This window comes from Mugil cephalus, chromosome 1 (assembly GCF_022458985.1).
Source record: "Mugil cephalus isolate CIBA_MC_2020 chromosome 1, CIBA_Mcephalus_1.1, whole genome shotgun sequence".
Taxonomy (NCBI): domain Eukaryota; kingdom Metazoa; phylum Chordata; class Actinopteri; order Mugiliformes; family Mugilidae; genus Mugil; species Mugil cephalus.
The window spans coordinates 22303591-22328993 of NC_061770.1; the positions used below are offsets into that span (position 1 = coordinate 22303591).

General features: G+C 38.4%; 2 protein-coding genes and 1 long non-coding RNA gene across 8 annotated transcripts; 2 read left to right on the forward strand and 1 right to left on the reverse strand.

Annotated features, from left to right (window-relative positions):
- Nucleotides 1–1028: 1028 nt before the first annotated feature.
- Nucleotides 1029–5917, reverse strand: LOC124996627. The gene is made up of 3 exons (XR_007110876.1): nt 2649–5917; nt 1848–2119; nt 1029–1628 (listed from the first exon to the last, which is right to left on the reverse strand). It is a non-coding gene; the product is annotated as an uncharacterized LOC124996627 (long non-coding RNA).
- On the forward strand, nt 2117–19030 carry LOC124996544 (tumor necrosis factor receptor superfamily member 14-like). Of its 6 annotated transcripts, XR_007110863.1 has the most exons (8): nt 7356–7543; nt 7622–7741; nt 8945–9038; nt 14300–14425; nt 14700–14855; nt 16082–16169; nt 16250–17390; nt 17463–19030. XR_007110863.1 is itself a non-coding variant. In XM_047569687.1 (7 exons), exons 1-7 carry the CDS (start codon nt 7511–7513, stop codon nt 16419–16421), a joined length of 789 nt encoding a protein of 262 aa, XP_047425643.1. In that variant the 5' UTR covers nt 7356–7510; the 3' UTR covers nt 16422–19030. The 6 variants fall into 6 exon arrangements, 1 of the variants encoding a protein (XP_047425643.1); XM_047569687.1 differs by having other exon boundaries at nt 16250–19030; XR_007110867.1 differs by lacking the exons at nt 7356–7543; nt 14300–14425; nt 14700–14855; ... (1 more) ...; nt 16250–17390; nt 17463–19030 and adding exons at nt 2117–2390; nt 9180–10657 and having other exon boundaries at nt 7622–9038.
- Nucleotides 17472–22926, forward strand: LOC124996565 (tumor necrosis factor receptor superfamily member 5-like). Its single transcript, XM_047569717.1, has 8 exons — nt 17472–17544; nt 20344–20443; nt 20677–21232; nt 21367–21460; nt 21731–21856; nt 22012–22167; nt 22479–22566; nt 22645–22926. The coding sequence occupies exons 3-8, from the start codon at nt 21155–21157 to the stop codon at nt 22871–22873; spliced, it is 771 nt and encodes a 256-aa protein (XP_047425673.1). The 5' UTR covers nt 17472–17544; nt 20344–20443; nt 20677–21154; the 3' UTR covers nt 22874–22926.
- The last annotated feature ends 2477 nt before the right edge of the window (nt 22927–25403 follow it).

A 25403-nucleotide genomic window follows, 5' to 3' on the forward strand; every position in this document is an offset into this window, starting at 1 on the left:
TTTGTGGAAGCAGAAACGTGCTAGGCCAGTTGATTTAAAAAAAAAAAAAAAAAATCTAAAGGTTCTCTAGACAGGCAGTGCTAGCCAATCATGACGCTGCATATTAAGCGCTGACTCTGTTCCCTGCAATTGGCCGAGAGCCTATTGAGTCCCCAGGTGAAGTTCCAGAAACTCGCTGAAATATTAGCAGAAGAGAAGTAAAAGTGCAGTTTGCATCAGCCAACTACTGAGGCCAACATGTTTTTGATTCACTGTCCCTCCTACATTTAGCTGTGTTTAAAGTAGAAACTTTAATCCGTCTACAAATTTCTTTACCTGTAAACATACCAATTAGTTATGTTTATGTCAGGTATGTGTATGTTTACTGCAGTTGCACAGCCACCCTACTGTTGCACATATTTGAAATTTAAAAGGTATTAAGAGTATTTGAACTGTGTGTTATTTGAATAGCTCAATATTGAATGCAAAATGATAATAGTAATGTATATTTATAAATAGCATGAATCCAAGTTTAATGTAGAACACATATAATAGGTTGGGGAGTCCCTGGTTAATCTGTCTATCAGTTTGGGGTCCTTGGCCTGAAAAACGCTGAAGACCCCTGAACTAGAATCGATGCTGTGTCTAAACAGATAAAATAAGGGAATGAAACTCTCTAATGAAATCTGTTTTCTGTGGACTACATTTGCTCCAGAATCCAGTTATTTTACATTTGGATGCCGTCAAATTTTATTCACAGAGAACAGAAAAGAGAATTCAGTGAGATCAACTACTGGCTAAGAACATCCTGCTTCAGTCACATGAACACCTGCTGACAGTGACACAGAGACACTTTATTTTATTTGGAATTTTTTTTTAAAGATCTTGACTGTATCCCGTGGCAAAAAAGTTGAGCATTAACATGTTTTATCAGCTCTGATTATCCTACTGTCAGTCTGACATGTTTTTACACATGTATGCACAGTCAAAACTACTCTGAATCAGTTAAAATATACAAACATTATAACTTTTGATTTATTATGTTTGGTTTCAAAAAATTGCAAAAATAATTTATAGTGCAACAACAAATAAATTTAGACACTTAGATTTATAAAAATATTCACAAACTCACCTGTACAAAAGAGACAAAATTAAATATAATAATCAAGCAAACACTTAAATAATGACATGAGTTCTCTGAAAGAAAGTAACAAGAATGGCTTAAAAAACATAAAGTTCAGTGATTAGGTCTTAAAACTATACAAATGTATGTAATTATGAGCAAAAGCTTTTGAAAAAAAAAATAATGATCAAAATAAACTATCTTAATCCACGCATTTGACTGTTTTGTAATGTGACTGTTCTTCCTCAACACTCCACCCACTCATTAAAGGGGGAGGCAAAGTCATTTATGACGTCACTGTAAGAACTCTGATGGCCAACGTTGTTGTTAATACTAATCACTGCCAGTCCACTCATCCTTCCTTGTACCATGGGCGATCTCAAGTAGTTCTTCATTAATTTGAGCTTTGAAAAGCTCCGCTCTGAGAGAGCTCAGGCTATTCATAGAGCTACCCATCAGTGTACAAGAGACAGTGGGAACAGAGGATGGGGCAGGAGAGAAAGCTCTGTAGAGGATGGAGATGGACCTAAGATGAAAAACATACATACATATACACACATATTAATGAGGTTCTTTGAATTCTTCTTACATGTAGAAATGAACTGTGGGTAATGCCTCAGTATCACACAGATACAAACACTTTCGCATTAATTTTAAGCTATTTAACCGGCCAGTTGTAATACATTTCTCTAGCTTTTAGTCAACTAATTTACACACATTCCATTACCAAGACATGGAAGCAAACCTTTATCTTGGCGTTTTCTCCTCTTCCTCTTTCTTCCTCTTCTTACCTTTGCCCCCATGTCCTTTTTGCGACGTTGTTTTTGCCTTCAACTACCTGCGCTTTGGATGCGCAGTGCGCACTGCACGGCAGGAGGCACATTAGTGGTGCAGCGGAGCGTCATCCTGCTCCTCCTCATCCTCATCCCAGCACTCTGCTTACATACAATTGTGTTTTGGTCAACTATCTATATGAAAGCTGTGATCATAATCTGATCTGTCCAGGCTCCAGCGACCCTAGTGAGGACGAGAGGAGATAAAAGTCTTTGTTAGTTGCTATTGGTGGCCCCTAGTGGCCGCCGTGACAAACTATCTAATGAAAGAGGGAGACGTCTATACAAGGGAGAAGGTTTGGAGGAAAGAAGAGAACATCATCATGTATATCTCTCGGTTATACAGGGTCTTAATTACACGTTATATAAAGATTATTTAAAGTAGTGAAACACGAGGTTAGTCCACAGATTAAATCTGCCAATCCGTGTCGCACTCCCAAAACAGTGACGTGACGGTAAGAAAACGATTCCATTTCTCCTTTTGTGTCAGTGCTGTATACAGTGTGTAGTTACGATGCTTTTATTTTGATCCAAGGACAGAAGCGTCTGAAGCGCAAAATGTGGGTGCTACATTTAACAGTGAATAAAGCCGAGGCTGTGTTTATTCCATGCACAGAGAATAGCTCCGTTTTTAAATTCGGGTCAAGATACGATAAATATAAAGCGACAGCGACACACGATCCTGGAAAACTGATTTGGATTTACGCACTTACGCAATCATTTTGATCACGATTAGTTCCTCCGTCTTGCTTTTGTGTAGAGTAAAACTCATACATCTACAGTGAGTGTCATCTGTTTATGTTATTGTCGCAGGTTGTTCCAGATCTGGTAGGTAAAGTCGAAGCTGTGTGTTCAGCAGCTAAAAATAGAAGAAGAGCGAACCCAGAGGGCACGAGTCATCGTTTATTCTAGGACTCCGTAAAGCTCATACGCATAACACAGGTTACAAAACAAAACACACAGTTACATCAGTTACAGGTCCACTATAATTTTTTAGTGCTTCACATCAGTGGTTCTCATCTGAGACAAGCTGTGGCCCCAAATTCTCAAATTAATCAAATGAAAAGATTGTGCACTTTGGACCTGGGACAGTAGAATATAATATCACAATATGAAAACACACAAAAACAAATGTAATGTAATGATAAAACAGAACAACCAGCACATGCTGATGCTAGAGCGGGAACTGTTCCCTTAATCATAAGACTGACATGACGATCACAACATTTCATTGACAGACACTTTTAACAGACTCAGTTGGTGTTTTCATGCAAAATGTGTGAAATATTAACAAATAAATAAATAAATAACTTCAAGTATGTGACTTGCGCTGCATCCATGTTTTCTAATTGTGTCCAACAAATGTTTACGAATCCACAATTCCTTGTTGGTTCCATGTTGTATCTCCTCCAAAAAGCAGACATTTAAAAACAGAAAAGTGAATTCTGGGCTACACTTGCCATTAACCAGTCCTTTCTTTTAAACCTAGAAATGCAAAACTTTGCTTAAGTGTTTTATTTTGCAGTTTAAACTTAGTGGCAGGTTATAAAATGGGACTGAGACCAAAGTCGGCGGATTCTGCTGCTGCTACCAGGAGATAACACGAACAGAATCAGTTTGCATGGAGCTCCCCAACCGTCACCAAGTCTGTTGTTTTCTTTTGCTGTTCTTCATCTAGGACTCTGCAGCATTAAATTTATCTTGTGCTTTATAAGGACCGTCACAGTCTGCTGGAAGAAGTTAGCTACGCTAAGCTAAGCTAAGCTTGCTAAAACAAAGTAGTTTCTTAATGTTGTGGTGAGTCTGTCCTTATGAAGCAGAAATTAAATGATATAATTTATCATATATAATGAAATGTGTGCTTGCTACTCTGCTCACAAATATTTGTTCATAAATAATATACATAATTGTGCAGTTTGGTTACATAACAAAAAATATTTACATTTTGAAAGTACCAAATATAAAAAAAAAGGATCTGGCACAAAATATTTGTCCCCAAAAATTACAATCTTATCAAGTCTTTTGTCTTTCCTTCTGAAGTGCAACCAGGTCAGTTCAGGACCTAAACTCAAGCCATGATGTGGTTTAGCATATTGGACTTTTCAATCCCACTTCCACCTCAAAAACTAAAGTCACAGTGTGTAGTGAGCGATATGATTCCAAAAAATGCTGATGAGTGGTCATATTTTGGAGTTAGATGTCCCCTTGTCCATCATGTTGCCCTTTCATGGAGTGGACATCCAGCATTAGCTATTCTTTTGATGTGGCCTTATACATTGTTTACTCAGGTTTGTATTTTTTATATTTCTACTAATTTGCAGTGCACTTTTGGAATAAAGAAAAGCTCATATTTCACATTTCAATATGTTTTTATTGGTGTCAGATTATTAACAATTTATTGAAAATCAGTGACATTGTTAAGCCTGGGCTTTCACGGACCTCACTTTGCGAATCGCTAGTCGATTTTTTTTGTCAGTATTCATCTCAGAGAAATTGTGCATTTATGTGTGCAAAAATCAAATTTTTGTAGCATGCAAGGATGAGTGGGTGCCCCAGGAGACACCCCAGACAAAATCATGTTGAAACTGGGTCTTGTATGCTGCAACTGAATATTTACAACTACAGCTACATACTGATACAATAAGATAATACTTTATTTTGGGGGGAAATTAAGGGTTGAAGTGGTAAGCAGGCTGAATATACGTAATAAGATTCCTGAATATAGTGAATAAAGAGAAGTGAAACAGGCAGAGAAAGGCTAAAAAATGGACTGCTGAGGGGAAAGGAAAGGAGACTGGGCGTAGCAGCCTCTTGTTGAAGGAGCCATTTGAAATCCCATACTCACTTCAAAAGTAAAAATAATAAAGCTGCTGCGGTGGATGAATAAATGGTGAAAAAGGAGCGGCGTAATCACGCCTCCACAAATGCGCGAATGCAGCAGATGTCAGGTGTCCAGAGAGTTTTCTCTTTCCAGCCACATCTGCTCCCTGTTGCCCTTCCCTTTATTGTGTTAGAGGCTCTGTCAGAAAAATGTGACTCTGGGCTCCTCACGATGTAAGACTGATCTGTGTAGCACCTCAATGCTCAGTTTATACCACTGAAAAGTAGTATTATGGGTATATGTTTATGGGTTTCACTTAGGGGCGTTGTTAGGCCTGCAGCTTTACAACTACAGCAAGGATGAACCCCGGAGGACACGTCTACAGTCATTGTTTATTCTAGGGTTCAGTGGAGCTCATCACTAATTTATTCCCAGGACCATTGCAGCTATAAAACATCACACGTTGTCTGTGTGTCGCCTGTCCCCCGGTAGATTCTACCTGCCAGTGACGGCTGGAGGTGAAATTTGATAGGCGGGTTAACATAATGCATAATACAGCAGCAAAATGTCAAAATTTCGTGTTTTTCAGTCTTACTGGTTTGACGTTTTTTGTGGGGTTTTTTTTGTTTTTGTTTTTTTCAGTTTCAGTGTTTAGGTTTTCGCTTTCAACTTACTCATCTACTCATCATGCTTTTTAAAGGACCGACTCGTCGCAACATTAGTAGGAAACTTTGAAACTTGAAAAAAACAGAAAAAGAAATGATATTGTAAAAAGACAGACAAGTTTTATTGAAATGCCAAATATTATCTTCAATTCCAAAGATTAAAGTCAGTGTTCTGGCCCCGTAGTTTGGGTCTAGTATGCTGCAGCTGAATTACACTTTGGGGACAATACATATTTCTAAATATAAGGCTCTTTTTCATTAAGTTCACGTCCTTATCCAGAGAATGGACAATGGCCGGTCCTGTGGTGCCTGGTAACAGGATGACGTTAGCTGGAGCCTCTGGGTCCTATGACGCAGACTAAGACAGACTTATCCATCCGTAACGGTAATAGCTTAGTCACAGTCACAGTAATCAAATCTTGCCGAGGCAAAGCAGCTTTTCTCGCTGCACATAGACTTTAAAGAGACTAGTGATCTATGAAAAGATGAGGAGAAGGTAGGCTGTGTCTTGATTGGCTTTCCTTGTTTTATTTTGAGTCTTTCTTGTCCGTTGTGCCTCCTTGTGTTTTTCTTTGATTGGTTATTGGTTTCTCCTCATGTGCGTCACCTTCATTAGTTTCACCTGTGTCTTATCCCTCTGGTCCTGTGTGTATATTTAGCCCTGCCTTTGCCTTGTTGTTTCCAAGCCATGTTCTAGTCACATATAGTCTTTTGTCTCCTAACCATGTGTCCACATGTCCATTTTTTTTTCTTTTTTTTGGTTTTCTGTTTATCATTTAATACCTTTTCCCTAGATCCCCTGTCTCATAATTTTTCCGTTCTGCATCTGTCCTGTCATATTTCTGTCTTTTATTTTGTGAGTTTCCTGTGTTTTATTTTGTTAAGTTCTGGATTTCCTGTCTCTTGTGCCCCGTGTGTTAATTGTTCGTTGGTTTCATCCCATGTGATTGCCCTGATCTATCTCACCTGTGTCTTGTCATCCCTCAGCCCTTTTGTTCCTCGTCTCATCGTTGATGTTGTTTTCTCCACGTCACGTTCCTCGTCTCCACATCATGATTCTTTTGTATTTTCCAGTTGTACGCAGCGCCTTTTATTAATTATTGAATACTTTTTGTTTGAACTCCCTGCCTCATCTCTGGTCCAGCATTTGGGTCCTCACCTCAACTTACACTCCCTGACAGGACGATGAGGAGCAAAGGGAACTATGACAGGTCCTCCCTTAAAACGCACCTGACATGCTCCAACATCAGCGACTAATAGTATTGGTTGTTGCTAGGCGAAACTCCCTCCCCTTGGGCAGAGAGAGTTTTATTTTGTTAAAGGCTCTGGAGAAGTAAAAAATAAACAAATACCACCACAGTCTTATACCACTGAATAGTAGTATTATGAGTATATGTTTATGGGTTTCATTAATAGCCTTTGTGAGACGGTTACTTCTATTCTTTGATTTATTATATACACCGAGAACCATTCTTGAGAACTATAGTTAGTTGCGGTTGATGCAATCCTTTTCCTGGCAGCCTGGTGGATGCAGCTGTCCCTCAGTATATGTCCCATGAGGGGCAGTCACCAATTGTCCTTTCTTTGTGCGTTGGAGGCTGTGCAGACTCCATACAAAACAGCGATGCAGCTGGTCAGGATGCTCTCAATGGTGCCTCTGCAGAAGGTGCACATGTTTGGGGATGTGCATAATGTACAAAATTAGACATATAGAAGAACTACGATGACATTTTGCTTGGCAAGAATCTGTTTATGAGGATTTGTCGGAGAGCAATGTCAGAAAACTTAATTTATCCCCACAAAGTACACACAAATAACTGTGCCATAAATATTTGAACTATCCAAACTGTCCATGGAGGGTGTGAAACATGACTGAGACACTCAGGCACACTGTCTCCAATTCTCAGCCGGTCACGTGTCCAGCACATGTTGAGATAGCAGTGCTCTGATATCTTTAGCACACACTGTTCCCCTGGTTGGTCACGATTGTCCGATAAATGATCCTTCTGAAACTGCTGCTGCTGAAAATGGGGCCTTGAATATTCCAGACTGTTATATAATTAATGTCTCTTGTCATGGACCCACAGCAATGTGTCAAGTTCAGTCTAGCACAAATCTGAAGGTTAGGCAGAAATGTACAAGGACAGATTTCCTAGCGTGCAGTTTTTTTTTTTTTTTTAACATTTCATTTCTCTTACAGATGTTTCTGTTTTGGATGTCCCAACGCATCTCATCCCGAGGCTCTTCTCTGATGTCCTCGGTTTACCTGCCACATACAATGACTTCAAGAAGAACATCTTTAAGGACCTCAGTTTTGCTGGTAAAATTCTGTACTGCAGAAAATCACAGGAAACTTAGCCCTCCTATGTCTTCATCTGCTAATGGATAATCTGTGGATGTCGTTAGGTTTGTATTCGAACCCTCTAGAGGGATAGAGTGGGTTTAGTTCAGGATGTCCTGTCTGCATTTCACATGCATCCACCAGCTCAAATCGAACTGTATGTTTTATGGGTAGTCTGTAAACACATCCCTTAATGACAGTACACAATGAAACCTTTCTTTATATACCAATCTATGCTATAGTTAAACTTGTACTGGGGTTAGATAAACTCTCTGGACCTTAAGGCACTGAGACATTCTACAGTCACTCCATTTCCAAAGACAGGCCCAAGAATATTCATCCTGAGAGCATGCATGGATGTCTGGACATCGGTAAACCTCTGTTAGTAACTTGCTTTCACTCTGTGAACTGTTTTAGCAGAATTTGTTAGTCAGTAACCTTTATTCCCACATCCTTCTACTGGACAGTCATCTGACAGTCACATTCTCATGACTTTTTGCCGTTCCTTCGTAGAGAACGTGCTCCCATTCTCATTCTCCCGCTGGTTTTATTCTATCATCCTGCTAAAGCTGGACACCCATGCATACCACGATGAAAGTCTCCTCTAAAATCACTGCCCATCCTGTTTGTCTGCTCATTGTAATCAACAAGCAGGTCTGAACTGCTCACAGGAGATCCCTCACACATCCTTTATCCTGACCTCTGACTCCTGCCTGTGCACAGGTTTCCCCTCTGTAACTTTCCTGCACATAAAACTTTGGTGCTGAGTCAGTCAGTGACAGTCAGGGTGGATGATGCCTCATGCGCTGTTTGCAATTTGCACAAAATGTGTTTTTGTTTTGTTTTTAATTCATATCTTTCATTTTCGCATATAGCTCTTTTTGAACAAATAGCATTTGATCAATGACCTATAACAGGAACATTTCTTATAATAGAACTGGCTGTCTGGCGAGTGGCAGGACATTTCTCTCACTTTTCAATCTTATGAATTATGGATTTAAACTGCTCTTGAATGAGAGTCTATTATAACATAACTTTCTAATTAGAGACTGCTTTCATTAGTTGTTTGTAGAGGCCTCATATATTGATCAGACAACTTTTATTGTTAAGCAGTGCTAGAGGGGAGAGATGGACAGATCACAGAAACATTATTATGTTGTTTCTTTTAACTTCTCCTCGCAGATAATTGTGGTGAAAGTCTTGTGCTGTCAAACCCTCACATGTCGTCCAGAAGAGTATCAGACAGGGAATGAATGCTGTCCGATGTGTCCGCCAGGTAAGATCCAACTGAATTATCCTGTTGCTAAGCAATAAAAATAGATGAGTATTTAATTTACCATCATCTCATAGGGCTCCCGGGTTTCTGAGAAATCATATTAAAGTAATCTGTATTCTCTGTTTGTTTGATTGTGATTAGCTCGTTACATTGACGAACAGAAGGTGTTTTTTTTTTAGGCCGACTCCAAAGCTGAATCATCAGGAAGCCTGAAGAGTCTGTGATATGTAATCTGTTGAGTTTTCCCTGGTACTGGTCATTTTGTGTCAGTTTTAAGTGTAGTAAACTCTGCCGTATTGGCAGGAAAGCTCTGGGGAAAACCGGCACCAGTGCTAATTTCAGGTTGTCAAAGTCACAAAAAGGTCACGCTATTGGAGATGTTTGTACGATTGACTATATGCACTACAGACAAACACATTGTGACGTCACCCATTGGATTCTGAACATCGTAAATGAAGCCCAAAGTGGGAAGAGCCCATGGTCACCATGTTGGATGAGATTTACTCCACCCACAGTTGGATACTCCAAATATGGCAGCCCAAACCCCAGGCCCCCAAGCCTAAAGCAACCTGGATGTTGAAACCCGCCCACCGAACTCTCTGCAACCTGTTAGATCAGGTTACCGCCTGTCACTCAAAGCAGGAACACCCTTAATTATGCACAAGATTCTTAATGGGGTGAAGGTCTGGACTATGTTGTGGCCAATCCATGTGTCAAAATGGTGCTTCCCGAATCACTCTTTTTACTATTTGAGTCCCATGAATCCTGGCATTGTCATCTTGGAATATGTCCATGGCATCAGGGAAGAAAAAATCCACTATGAAATAACCTGGTCATTGAGTATATTCAGGTAGTCAGCTGACCTCATTCTTTGGGCAGAGTGTTGCTCAACCTGGACCTGAGAAACTATCAACTCCAGATCATTGCACTGCCCCCATAGTAGACAATGCCCCACCAAACTGGAACATGATGAATCTGGACTGCGCAGACCACATGACCTTCCATTATGTTCCCGAGCATAGTGAAGCCTTATTTTTCATGAAGTTCTCCTCTGGCACTGAGTGGATCCCGAGGTGCCACCAGCGGATGTACCTACTCAGTAAACTGAACTCCTTTTCTGTCAATCTACTACACATTCATTGAAAGTGTTTGAGTTTCCACGTGCTGCTGGTGTCACTCCATCACTCTACTGGACAGGAACCCCCTGCACAACATTGTGAATGCTAGTTTTAAGATTACTGGATTTCTTGCTTGTACACACTGAACACTGTGTATGAGCAGCGGGCACATGGAATCCTTCATGACTGAATGCACATTCTGCTTCCAGCATTTGAGCTTCTGCCATCTGGTCACAAGTTCCGCTGCCTGGCAGGAAAAACAAACAGAGGAGGAAAGCAACCTTTGTTCCCAACATTATTCTCCTCCTGAACTCGAAGGGGTTGCAATAAATTAACATTTACACTGTGTAAATGTGTGCAGTGTTCTCTCATGTGCAATATTACAATGTCATTCTTTAATTTAATCCATGCTTCACATTATTTATTGCTGTACCGAATTTGCACATTTGATACAATTCATGAAATGCTCTTACTTTCACTATTAAACATAGTTCTACTGTTGTTTTTCTTCCGTTTGATTTCACCAAGCGTTTAAGTGATTGCTGAACACAGTCAATCAGGATCGTTTTCCAACTACATTTCTTCCTCAAAGACGATGGTTCTTCACTATCCTTCTGGTTGTTAATAATATGTTGGACAGTTCAGGTTTAGTCGTTTTGGTAACACTTTCTATGAAGGTTGTATTTATAATGCCCTATAAATGCACTCATAATATTTTATAAGGTGTCTATAAAGCATTATAATGGTCATTATTACCATCTATACATATTCACAAGTCGTCATAACCAACTTCATGATGCATTATGACAACTGGTTATGAATGATTATAATTTTAATCTGAATAGTGCATTATAAATATGTCAATATCTGCCTAGTCACTTGTTAGTTTTATGATGCAACCTAACTACTTTGCTTTGCTAAATGTGCATAGTGATGCATAATGAGTTTTGACTTCGCCTATAGTGCTTTATATCTGTAGTTATAAGTATATGTAATAAAGTTATAATAATGTATACATCTCCCTACAGCACACTGTTATAAACAGCTATGCAATATCATAAGTGCTATTTGTCAGCTCTAAGTAAAGTGACAAGAATATGACACTATTATTAACAGATATAAGTTACTATGAGTAATCAAAAGGTGCAATGAACTAAGTCCTGAGTCTGGCATCTTTATCCCATATGCACAATGTTAATATCATAGGTGTTATTTGTCAGCTTTAGGTAAATTAGTGCAAATGAGGTGTTGTGCATATAAGACTATTATAAACAAATATGAGGCGCAATGAAATGAGAGCCTGGACAGTAAAGACAAAAGGAATGCATTTATTTCACTTTATTTTCATTTAAACCAACACACATAATCAGAATGATAATCAATGCTCTGAGCACATTACACAAACACATGAAACACATGAAACAGGCCACAAAAGTGGCACGGCGTGGTCCTAGAGATGTGGCTCTTAAAAGTGCCTTTGGGTTGGTGAGGTGATTCAGGGTCAGAGGTCAGGAGATGGTTTGACAGCAACTACAAGAAGAACAGAGGCAAATCTTTAGTGCTCTAGTTGGGTTTGTTTTTAATGCAGGTTTGATTGAAAACACATAAGTAGATCACGGTTTTTTGTTTAAAGCAGGCTAATGAGACATTATGTTACCGCATATCATGCAGACATCGCAGATTACCCATAGATGGCTTAAGCTAGCTACACGAAAGTTACCAGACACGGCTAGTTTTCCCTCACAAGTTAGATCGTTTTCATATTCTTGCGTTTAATGATTGAAACCATTCGAAATCATTGCTTTAATATGTAAACGATGTGCTTCATGTAAACTAAGTAAGGCATTAGCTCACAAAACACTAGCAGGACAGAGAGACAACCTACCTGTCCTGGAGAGAACTCAGCGGAGAAAGAGCAGAAAACCCGCGGTCAATGCTTTACGACAGTGGGAGGAGCTGAGGAGGGAGGTGGGTGGGGTCAGGGGTCAGGGGTCATGGACTAAAGAATGACATTTCTACAATAATAATAATATAAATAAAAACGATATTAAAATAACATCTGACGGCATTCAATAAATGCGGACATTTCTAGCGATCCTGTATAAACAAGCGGTTAAATGCCAACCCGGTCTCACAGTAGATGTGAAACTGTCACGAAAATGAATCTATTGTTTGGTGCCTGCCGATTTTCCTCAAATTTTCATGCCGCTCGAAACGAATTTCAAACTGATGTATTTCAATTGGAAGTTATTTCGTGCTATGAGGACGACTGTCAATGTGACACTGCGCAATAAAGAGGTTTGATTTCATTTAATTTAGACTAGATTTGTAATGATCTTATTTCGGTTTTTAATGTAACGACAATTTTGCTGCAAGATTCGGCACTTTGAGATTCGAAAAAAAATAATGGTTATTTGTTGTATCGGTCGCTTATACAGGATCGCTAGAAATGTCCGCATTTATTGAATGCCGTCAGATATTATTTTAATATCGTTTTTATTTATATTATTATTATTGTAGAAATGTCATTCCTTAGTCCATGACCCCTGACCTCAGACCCCACCCACCCACCTCCGTCCACAGCTCCTCCCACTGTCGCAAAGCATTGACTGTATGTACTAGTCGTAAAGCGGCTTTTCTTTCCTTTCTCCGCTGAGTCCTCTCCAGGACAGGTAGGTTGTCTCTCTGTCCTGCTAGTGTTTTGTGAGCTAATGCCTTACTTTGCTTATATGAAGCACATCGTTTACGTAATAAAGCAATGATTTCGAATGGTTTCAATCATTAAACGCAAGAATATGAAAACGATCTAACTTGTGAGTTAAAACTAGCCATGTCTGGTAACTTTCGTGTAGCTAGCTTAAGCCATCTATGGGTAATCTGCGATGTCTGCATGATATGCGGTAACACAATGTCTCATTAGCCTGCTTTAAACAAAAAAACGTGATCTACTTATGTGTTTTCAATCAAACCTGCATTAAAAACAAACCCAACTAGAGCACTAAAGATTTGCCTCTGTTCTTCTTGTAGTTGCTGTCAAACCATCTCCTGACCTCTGACCCTGAATCACCTCACCAACCCAAAGGCACTTTCAAGAGCCACATCGCTAGGACCACGCCGTGCCACTTTTGTGGCCTGTTTCACGTGTTTCATGTGTTTGTGTAATGTGCTCAGAGCATTGATTATCATTCTGATTATGTGTGTTGGTTTAAATGAAAATAAAGTGAACTAAATGCATTCCTTTTGTCTTTACTGTCCAGGCTCTCATTTCATTGCGCCTCATATTTGTTTATAATAGTCTTATATCAACAACACCTCATTTGCACTAATTTACCTAAAGCTAACAAATAACACCTATGATATTAACATTGTGCATATGGGGTAAAGATGCCAGACTCAGGACTTAGTTCATTGCACCTTTTAATTACTCATAGTGACTTATATCTGTTAATAATAGTGTCATATTCTTGTCACTTTACTTAGAGCTGACAAATAGCACTTATGATATTGCATAGCTGTTTATAACAGTGTGCTGTAGGGAGATGTATACATTATTATAACTTTATTACATATACTTATAACTACAGATATAAAGCACTATAGGCGAAGTCAAAACTCATTATGCATCACTATGCACATTTAGCAAAGCGAAGTAGTTATGATGCATCATAAAACTAACAAGTGAGTAGGCAGATATTGACATATTTATAATGCACTATTCAGATTAAAATTATAATCATTCATAACCAGTTGTCATAATGCATCATGAAGTTGGTTATGACGACTTGTGAATATGTATAGATGGTAATAATGAGTATTATAATGCTTTATAGACACCTTATAAAACATTATGAGTGCATTTATACGGCATTATAAATACAACCTTCATAGAAAGTGTTACCGTAGTTTCTTCCTCAATCTCCTTGGTTGATTTCTCCGCTTGATGCATGCCAATGATCTGACCCTTCTCACCCTTCTCAGAAATGAGGAGCCACTCATGGCGTCGTTTGGGGTGAAATAACCAACTGAATGATAATCACACGTGCAGTAATTATTAGGAGGCTCGTGCTTATTGGCTTAGTTAAATCCAGGTGGTAACTATATTTTGGCCAGTCGGTGTATAATTTCTGCTTGTCTTCTCAACAGGAAACAGAGTTAAAATAGATTGTACAGAGTTCAGAAGTACGTCATGTCTTCCCTGCATAAATGGAACCTACATGGATAAAGCTTCTGGACGTACAGGGTGTTTCTCATGCACCAACTGTGATGCAGGTATATTTCTGTTAATATTATTTATTTATCAGTAGAAATGTTTTTTTCCTTTTGTCTGCATCAATAACATCAACTGGTGAATTTTGAATCAAATCCACATCAGACAAGTTCATTTATGCAGATTCCTATGAATTCATGAACTCATGAAAGAGACTATTGTGTTACATTTTCTAAAGTTGTTCTAACCACTGAAGGTATCTTTAAATCAGAAACAGATTAAACAGAATAGGAGTTTTATTTCTGCATGTTTTGTAATTTCCATATGTGTTGATAGGTTCTGGTCTGAAGGTAAAGAGGTCATGTACAACAACATCAGATACAGTTTGTGAACCACTTGAAGGATTCTTCTGTATTGACTTAATAAAGGACCAATGTGAAGAAGCACAGAAACACAAGGACTGTGATCCAGGACAATACATCAAGGAAAAAGGTTGGTTTTCTAGTTTAAATCAGCACAAAGTTTAAGGAAGCTGATCTTTGTGACAATAAATGCATTTCTGACCACTAGATGGAGCAAAGAGCACCAAAGGTGTATCATATCAAGATGAATCATGGGCCTTCAACAGGGGGTCTGCGATCCCTAAGGGGTCCCCAGAGGCACTGCGGAGGCAGATGGGGCTTTGGTGGTAATTGGAGTGTTGGATATGTCAAGGATTAGCAATAAAATTGATTTTATTTGTTATGTAGTGCCAGACTTAAAATTTTGTCAGAGTAATGGCAGTGCGATTTAACAAGTGTGACTTGAATGGAAGTCAATGGGGCGTTTTTGGTCACGAGGGTCTCCAAAGGGAGTATCTGGCACTGCATAACAAATACTGACGCAATCACATTTTCTTTGACATATCTAATACTTTAATTACCACCAACGCCCTATCTTCCTTCTGTTCATTTTATGGAAAACAAGTTTCCATTTTTACAAAAGAAAAGTTAATACTTTGGCAGACTGGCATCTAAGGGGTTAATATCCTTGACATGTTGGTAGTTTCGAGCGTTTTTGAAGTTGTTCAAGTGATTTATGAAAAAAGCAGAAAAAATATCGATGATCTTATGGCTGCGTCACTAGAATATAAATGACATGTGAGAGTCAAAGGCACTCGATTTCATAAATTTGAATGAAAAGAAAAGTTCCTGCAGAAATTCATGCCATAAACTGTAATGCAGCCAAAATGAGGGCCACAAAAAGAAGACAAAATGGTTAAAATAGTTCAGAAATTTAAAAAAATAAATAAATAAATCATAATAATCAAAAGGTTCTGTAGACAGGCAGTGGTTTTATTTACTCAGAATGCAGAAAACCACTGAGCTCATGGGGCAACTGAAAAATCTTCTCTGAACATCACATTTTATTCTTTCATACAAACTACGCTCTATGTATCCAAAACTCTCTCTACAAAACACCAGTATTTCCAGAAGAAGTTTCTTTTTTAGATACATTGAAAATGTTAAAATACAGTTTCTCATTTTATTGTTGGTTAAACATGAAACCAAAGCATACTCTCATTTCTATGTTGTTCATTATGTTCATTGTTCCATTGTAACTCACTATTTATTTATTAGCTCTGTCATATTGTGAAGCAGGAAGCATCTCTGTGACACTTTAATCTTTGATCTGTGGACTGAACTAGTTTCATCTTCCATATAATGTTGTGTGTGCAGGTACATCCTCCTCTGACACTGTGTGCTCTGACTGCAGTGATGGAACATTTTCAGATGGAACATTAACGTCTTGTCAACAACACACACAGTAAGTAAATCCTCACATCACACATGGAGACATGTTTGATTTTTGATAATAATCTGTAAAATGTCTCTTTATTGTTCCAGATGTGAATCAAAAAACCTTCAGCTGAAAACAGCAGGAACTAAGTCAACTGATTCTGTTTGTGGGGAACAAACTTCAAATGTTGGAGTCATTGTTATCATCATCGTTGCGTTTTTCTTAGTCATTTTATTAGGAATATTGTACTACCGCTGGTATAACAGGCCTAAGAGGTAGACATTTTACGTCAACTTTAACGTCTCTTTCATCAAGCTGTTGCTTTCATCAAGCAACAGAGCACACAGTTACAGGACTGTGTGCCCCACTCCCTCACAGTTATCCACCTCCCGGTTGCTGCAGCAATTTAAAACTTACAAGCTTTCCAGTGGTATGAAGCGCAACTCCAATTGTTATTATTTAAGGGGACAGATGATTGACTGAAACAACATTTCTGAATTTTTTTTATGGCAGTTAATAAGCATTATTTTTGGGGGGGTGCAGAAGCTAAATGCAGCCAGCACACGTTACAGAAAAAATTGTCAAAATTAACAAGTTTAGGGTTAAAAAAAAATGAGCTTAAATTCTGTACTTGAGTAAACGTTCTTTACTTTCATCACTGCATCATGCCAGTTTCAGGTCCAGAAGTAGTTTGTAAGCTAAACACTCAAAAGTTAAAACTACAGAGTTGTTGTTGAGGAAAAATATTCAAAGTCCTTATTTCAAAGTTTGCTGTAGTGGAGTGTTTATTGATATACTAGTATATGATTACAGACACATTGTAGTTCTGAGAAGTTCCGCCACCCAGAACACTTCAAATGTACCTCATTTATACATGAAAGGGTGGGGTTATGGCGTTGCTGCTGTAAACACAGGAAGGGGAATGGGTTCATAATTAAATAGCAAGATCTTGTAGAGTCTCCATTGAAACAAAAGGCCAGGACACTCCAGGTCTGGCATACGGGTGACGATAGCGAAAGGGAGCAAGAACAAAGGACCAGAACTCCAGGGAGCTGGAGACAGCCCAGGCATTACTGAATTACCTGGATACCTAGAGTCACGTGATGCTGTGACGTGCGTTCTTCATCCAAGACCAATGGGATCAAAGAATGATGATGATGTCACTCCTATTCCCACAACCATGAATATTGAACTACACAAATGCCTGATGTGTACTGTTAATGTCAAGGTGTTGAGGCTGACAGCCAGGTATGCAGACTCACACAATGACAACCATTGTTGCGTAGTCATGGGTCACATTGCAATTGTCAAATGTAATAGATGATTCTGGACAAGATCAACTGGCCGAAGGAGGAGCATATCGACCAGGACACTGTCACCCTGGAGGACCACAGCTGAGACTGTATGTTCAGTTTTTATTGTGTGGAAGTTTTCTACTTTTCTGAAAGAATAGTCAGTCAAACTATTGTGTGCATTTTTTTGTGTGTTGACTTTATGTTGTAAATGTTAATATTTCTCCAAACCTGGAAGTGAAAGTTAGTGATTGTTCCCTACCACCGTTTTCAAGTTGCTTCCTCAATCTGAAACTGAAAACACGTCCAAAAGTTACTTCTGGGAATAAAAACAACTGCTGATAAAGTCCTCAGATGACCTTTCACTTCCCTGGAGGATGTTACAAAATGTTCGAAATGTTGATCTTGTCTGGATTGAACTATTAACGTAAATGATTCATTTATGACAGGGTTCTCCCTGTAAGAAAGGGCGATGCAGACATGTCGGGGAAGTGAGATCATGGCATGGACAGAAAACATGAAAAAGCATAACATGGAGACTAAACCAACACAACAGGGAACAATGGGAAAGGAAAGGCAGGGCTACATCTACACACATGGACAGAGGGGAGACAAGCCACAGCTGAAATGAGGAAATGAGAGCGGAGCACACAAGGAGAAACGGGGAGTGACACAAGACTCGAAACCAAGAAAACGAACCCTTAAATCCTGAAAACTCTTGAAATTTTGGTAGTTTTGAGCAGGTGTGAAGTTGCTTTAGTGATTCATGGAGGAAAAAAAAGTAGAAACAAATATTGAAACATGATGATTTTATGACAGTTTCTTCAGTCAGAATTTGGGGACAGAGACAGGAAATTCAACCTTTTCTATCTCTATTTTTTTGTTTTGTCTTTTCCTTTTGAAGGCCTTTCTTTTGAAATGTTTACTAAGAAAACCTAAGTTCTTTTTCTTGTTAATTACTAATTAATATTTTCTAGGTATTCATGTCATTTGTGTTGGGCAAACCAACCACTCCTTCCCACTTCAGGATTCAATTTATTACCAGATTTATTGTGCATTTAGCAGAGAGCAGTTATGACCCTGAACTTTAAAAGGAGGAGAACTGTAGGGACTGAATGTATGTTTGCTGTAGAAAGGACAGCAGGCTTTATTTTTCTACTACTACTCTACTGTTTTCTACTCTATTTTTATTTGCAATGATAAACTGCACATGAGCTTTAATTAGAATTAGCTCATGACTCCGTTTGAGGCAGCGACAGTCTGTGAGAGGAGGTAAAATACAAAGAAAAGAAAAACCACAAAAGTGAAGGCAAGACGAACATTGCAGCAGCTGGAAAATGTAAATTGTTGCACTGCTTCTAGCTTCACTTTCATCATTTGAAGTTTTACTTCAAAATATATTCAAGAATGTAATGCAATTAATATGTCTGAGAGCACCACTTTAAAGAAATCTAATGTTTGATCTTCTCATTTTATTACTGCAATATTTTTTTCTTATAATTTAGTTGTCTTCATGTTTGTATGTATGTTTGTATGGTAGATACTGATGGCCATATGAATGGTATGTGCAATAAAAGATTGAACTGTTTTAATTAATGTTGCCTCTGTGATTTTACACCAGCGTAGGGAGTTAAACCAGTTATAAATACATTTAAGTAACACAGTAACAAAATACCCAGAGGTCAGTGTCAGTCATAACGTGTAGTCATTAAACTGCGTGTGCTACCATGACTATTAAATATTCAAAGTATGTATGTATGGACAATAAATCCATCGTGCAGACCTGCCTGCAGTTATGTGAGTTTGTGATCCAGTTCACTTGAGTCAGCTGAACCAGTGTTAATGTAACCTCCGCTCCATATACAGAATATGTCAAAAGTAGAAGAACAACTTAGACAAGTTGAATATATAAGATTAAAATTCAAATATAAAAACAGGAACAATAATAAAGAAATTAATAAATGCAAAGTGCAAATTAGATTATAGACTAGTGTTATTTTCACAAATAAATAAACCTGCAACCATAGCAACGCCCTCTTTAAAGTAAGCAGAATTGGTATTTTGTGACTTTTCTGTGCGGTCCAACAGATCACATGACCGCAGGTAAACACGACACCTTTTTCTTGTGTTGGTCTGGTTGTTGTTTTTAATGATAATTACTTGGTTTCTTTCTTTTTTTTTGTTGGAATGTGTTTCCTACGTTTCTGCTTTTAAGTGAATGGGTTTCTCTCTGTGTGTTGAGTGAGCTGGTCATGCTAATTAACTGTCAGAATCACAAAAGGTGTCGAGTTCTTATATTAATGCAGCAGAAAAAGAGGCGATGGACAGTGATGCTTAGTGATCGTGTTTATAAAAGCAGATGACTCTAACTACAACCGGTTTGACTGGATTTATACAAATAATGTCTCACATCACGTGTTTCCCACATCTCTTTTGTCTTGTCTGTTACTTCTCTTCAGTGTTTGGAGGTACTTCTCTTTTATAAGAACTGGATCCATTTTTTAAAAGTAGTTTTGGGAGTCTTTTTAGCCTTTAATTGAAAGTGAAGTAAGGAGGGAAGCAAAATGTGGAGGCAGAGAGTTTAATGACGTGCAGGAAAGGCCGCCGAGAGCAGGATTCGAGCCGGGGCTGCCTGAGACGAGGACTTTAGCCTCAACACATGGGACAGGTGCACTACTCATTGAGCTAAACACAACTGGAACCTTTTTCCAAACATTAATTCTTTGACTAGCACTTATTTTTCTTTGGAATTTGGTTAAGACGAGGATGTTTCGTTTTTTCCAACAGTTGGTACATACGCCGGTCGTCGTCATTAGGTTCTTCATGGGTGGACGCCTGCATTGATTCACCTTTTAAATGTGACCTGTGTCTACTCTAAACACAGTCACTCTGTTCTTACTATTTTCCAGTTTCCATAGTCTGTCTCTCTCTTCACACTACCTGGGTTGTGTTGGCAAACAAAGGAATACAACACAAGTGAAGGACAGTGGTGTCTGATGCGTCGTGAAGGTACTAACATATACGTATCTGTTTATCCAAAAGGTGTTAGAAAAAAAAAGGCAGCTGGACTTGTAGAATTGCTTGGGGATGTTTCATCGCTCATCCGAGTAGATTAAGTTAAGGTTTAAATAAGAAAATTCTGCGGGTAAAACTCATCCAAAACTTGCTTGACCAGAAACTGGTGCCACTAATTTCCATAAAGTGTGGGCACTTTCCTGTCGTGTCTATTCTACTTACCCTAGGAATGGCGCTCTAACAATGCCATTGTCGGTGGGAGCATCCAGTGTCAAGCTGTGAATGGTGTCGAAACCTCTTGGGGGCAGAAGTCAAGACTGTATCTGCCATCAGACCTAAAGCCTGACATTGAGCAGCTGATCGAGAGAATAACAGAAGTGTGGAAATTTGTCATCAAACCCAAAGGTTACTACAGCTTATCCTCAATAGGGACGAGGGAGTTGCTGGAGTCTATCCCAGCTGACACTGCGCGAGAGGCGGGGTTGAGGTTAACACAGGTCAATTTAGGGTGACCAATTAATGAGCATGTCTTTGGAAGTAAGGAAACCGGAGAACACAGAGAAAACCCACGCCGGGAGAACATACAAACTCCACCTGTACACTGTATGACTGTATATATGTAACCAAGATTCCTAACGGAAATGCAAATTTTCATCATACAGATGCTCTTCTGATGTCAAAATCACCTCATCCCAGATCTTATTGATGTGTCATCCAGAAAAAATGTTCCTGCTATACAACAAGACCCCAAGAAGAACATCTTTGAGAACTTCAGCTTTTCTGGTAAAATTCTTTACTGCACGAAATCACAGGATAATAAATGATAAAGCTCCTCCTCTAATCCTCCTAATCCTAATCAAAGAAACATGGGAGACGACAGTTTTTATTTCATTGTTCCTTTTAACTTCTCTTCACAGATAATTGTCATTAAAGTCTTGTGCTGTCAAACCCTCACATGTCGTCCTGAAGAGTATCAGATAGAGAATGAATGCTGCCCAATGTGTCCACCTGGTAAGATCCAACTGGAGACTAGAAGTTTCCTCGTCATTTCCTGATGTTTAATGTGTGATCACAAGTGAAAACTGCTACTGAACAACTAAAATCAATGAATATTCTCTCTTTTTTTTTTTTTAAATTTGCCTTCATCTGATGGTAGTAATAATAATACCAGTTTAAGAGGTAACAGTGTATGAATCTTTACTTAGCAACATGCTCCTTACTATGATGATTGTGTTTTAACACAATTGCTTAAAATATAATCTCTGGTTTTCTTCTCAACAGGAAACAGAGTTAAAATACATTGTACAGAGTTCAGAACTACATCATGTCTGCCCTGCACGAGTGGAACTTATATGGATAAATCTACTAAACATAAGCAGTGTTTCCAATGCACCAACTGTGATACAGGTATACAGATGTTTCCTATGAATTCATGAACTGACTATTGTGTCACGTTTTGTAAAGTTGTTCTAACCACTGAAGGTATCTTTAAATCAGAAACAGATTAAACAGAATAGTAGTTTTGTTTCTGCATGTTTTGTAACTTCCATATGTGTTGATAGGTTCTGGTCTGAAGGTAAAGACGTCATGTACAACAACATCAGATACAGTTTGTGAACCACTTGAAGGATTCTTCTGCATTGACTTAATAAAGGACCAATGTGTAGCAGCACAGAAACGCAAGGACTGTGATCCAGGACAATATATCAAGGAAAAGGGTTGGTTTTCTAGTTTAAATGAGCACAAAGTTTAAGGAAACTGATCTTTGTGACAAGCTTGAGCTGAAACTGCAATCTTGGCACCTGAAGATTTCCTAACTTTGATTGTCTATATATGATGTATATACTGTACTGTTAATCATTTTAATAAAGTTAAACATGACATTTTATACAAAACCAATCTAGGTCATGTTTCTATGTTTCTTCATAGATTAATAAACCTCATTCCAACACATTATTTCCTCATGAATTCATCTCTTCATACTTTAGACTGAACTAGTTTCATCTTCCATATAATGTTGTGTGTGCAGGTACATCCTCCTCAGACACTGTGTGCTCTGACTGCAGTGATGGAACATTTTCAGATGGAACATCAACATCTTGTCACCAACACACACAGTAAGTAAATCCTCACATCACACATGGAGACATGTTTGATGTCTTATTACATCAGTAATATTCTCTTTATTGTTCCAGATGTGAATCAATGAACCTTCAGCTGATAACAGCAGGAACTTCGTCAGCTGATTCTGTTTGTGGGGAACAAACTTCAAACGTTGGAGTTATTGTCACCATCATCATCATTGTGGGGATTTATTTAGTCAATGTAATCATAGTAGTAGTATTCGTGCTAGAAGCATTGTGCTACCACAGAAGAAAGAACACATTTCTAGCATGTCTAAGTTACTTGATATTTATTTTATAATAGAAAAAGACATTAAACCTAACAGTAGGCATGTCCGATAATATCGGCCGATATTAGCCAGTTTTTGTAAAATCTGTTCATATCGTTATCGGTTTTACCACCGATAATGAAAACAGATAACATAATGCCCGGGTTGTGCTGCTGCTGCTTGTGGGGTCCTGAGACATTTCACATTTTTTGACTTGTCATGATTTTGTGTCTCTCTTTTCCATGGTTTGAGTTTCCTGTCTAATTATGTTAAGAAAAGGCGGTGCAGACACGGCATGGGTTGAAAACATGAAAAAGCATAGCATAGAGAATTAGACCACAGCATGGAAACTAAAGCATGGAGACAAAAACTACACAACAGGGAACAAAGGCAAAGGCAGGACTACAAATACACACATGGACCGAGGGGAGACCAGTTACAGGTGAAATGAGGGCGGAGCACCAACCAATCAACCAACCAACCAAACCAATAAGCAACCGAAGGAAAACACGGGGAGTGACACAAGACAGGAAACCAAGAAAATGAACCCTTGTGCCCTTTTCAGGCATTTTTGTACATTTCAATCAAATATCAAATAAATTTTATTGCAATTTTTTTTCACATATTGAAGACCTAATTACCACCAAAGTCCCACCCACCTACTGTTTATTTTAGGGAATTTTAGTAATTTTGAGCAGGTGTGAAGTTGTTTTAGTGATTCATGAAAAAAAAAGTATAATGATTTTATGACAGAGACAAGAAACTCAACTTTTTTATCTCTAGTTTTTGTCTTTTCCTTTTAAAGGCCTTTCTTTTGAAATGTTTAGTAAGAAAACCTAAGTTCTTTTTCTTGTTAATTACTAATTAATATTTTCTAGGTATTTTGATGTAATTTGTGGTGGGCAAACCAACCACTCCTTCCCACTTCAGGATTCAGTTTATTATCAGATATATTGTGCAGAGAGCAGCTATGACCCTGAACTTTAAAAGGTGTTGAGGAGTACTGAAGGGACTGAATGTATGTTTGCTGTAGAACGGAGAGGAGGCTTTATTTTTCTACTACTACTCTACTCTTTTCTACTCTATTTTGCTGCAATAATAAACTGCACATGAGCTTTAATTAGAATTAGTTCACGACTTCGTTTGAGGCAGTGTCTGTCAGTGGAGGTAAAGAAAAGAAAAAACACAAGTGAAACAAAGAAACTGCAACAGCTGGGAAATATTTTGCACACTTGGCAAACAGACAACAGACTGCTGACTAAGAGAATAGCAGAAGTGTGCTGTGATGCATAAAATATATTTAGGATTTCTTGTTTACTACATTCTTCTGGCTCTTCTTAACTGTATGACTGTATGACAGCTGAGATAGGCTCCAGTAACCCCCACGACCCTAGTGAAGATAAGTGGTGGTAGAAGATGAGATGAACTGTAAAATATATATAGCAGTTCATCTATATATATTAAGACCTTTATCCTTATTCAGTGATGTAGCACCTGCACTCTAATAGTATCTTTTGACAGCCGTGACAATTAAATGTTTATTAACTGAGGATGGTCTGCCTGTGTGATTTCTGCATGTTCTGTGCTACACTATGATGTTTCTACACATGAACAAGTGCTTTCTGCTTTAATTGAACCAGTGGGAACCATCTAGACAACATGTGAACTGTTCTTTGCAGAGTAGATGTGTTCCAGTATCCAGCTGTTTTAAACTTATACACTAATTCTATTTAGAAAAACACGACTGCTGCAAGTTTTTGCACTGCTTCTAACTCCACTTTCATCATTAGAAGTTAATTTTACTTCAAAATATATTTAAAAATGTAATGCAATATGTCTGAGAGCACTAAATCTAGTCTGATCTTCTCAGGAATTGATTTTATTCTTGTAATATTTTTTTCTTGTTGTTGTTTTTATGTTTGTATGTATGTTTATATGGTGGATACTGGTGGCCGTATGAATGGTGTGAATCTTGTTTTTTTTTTTTTTATCTTTGCACTGGTCAGATGTGGCAATTTCGTTGTACTGACGTACAATGACAATACAATATTTAATTGTTTAATTAATGTTGCTTCTGTGATTCTACACCAGCACCAGCTAAATACAAAAACAGGAACAATAGCAAATAAATTAATAAATGCAAAGTGCAAATTAGATTATAGACTAATATTATTTAAAAATAAATAAATAACCACTGCACAGGGCCCTGTGACTAATGGTGCGTTCAAGGCAACCCGGAACTCGTGTTTTTCCGACTTGTTCCCGTGACGACGTTAGTCGAACACGTAACTTCCCACCTTCCCACCTGTGAACTCGCGCTAGATCGATGTACTCCCCCTTACGGCATGTGACGTCTCGCAACAACATGGCGAGCCCTGTGGAGGAAGTGTTTCTTTGTGCGGCACACGGTGATAAATAGGCTTTAGCACGATTCACACGTTACAGTGTGTCTGATGTTATGCTTTCATCATCATCATCATTTGATCTGTACTGAAATCAGCTTTCCATTCGAAAAAGGTGTATTTAGATGAGGAGATGCACTGTTTTCTGGATGAGGAGAGG

Coding starts and splice junctions, on each gene's coding strand:
- LOC124996544 (XM_047569687.1), top strand. CDS start 7,511: ATGTGTCAAGTTCAGTCTAGCACAAATCTGAAG. Junction 7,742..8,944: donor TAAGGACCTCAGTTTTGCTG/GTAAAATTCTGT, acceptor TTCTCCTCGCAG/ATAATTGTGGTGAAAGTCTT. Junction 14,426..14,699: donor ATGCACCAACTGTGATGCAG/GTATATTTCTGT, acceptor ATGTGTTGATAG/GTTCTGGTCTGAAGGTAAAG.
- LOC124996565 (XM_047569717.1), top strand. CDS start 21,155: ATGTGTCATCCAGAAAAAATGTTCCTGCTATACAACAAGACCCCAAGA. Junction 21,461..21,730: donor CTGCCCAATGTGTCCACCTG/GTAAGATCCAAC, acceptor TCTTCTCAACAG/GAAACAGAGTTAAAATACAT. Junction 22,567..22,644: donor TCTTGTCACCAACACACACA/GTAAGTAAATCC, acceptor TTATTGTTCCAG/ATGTGAATCAATGAACCTTC.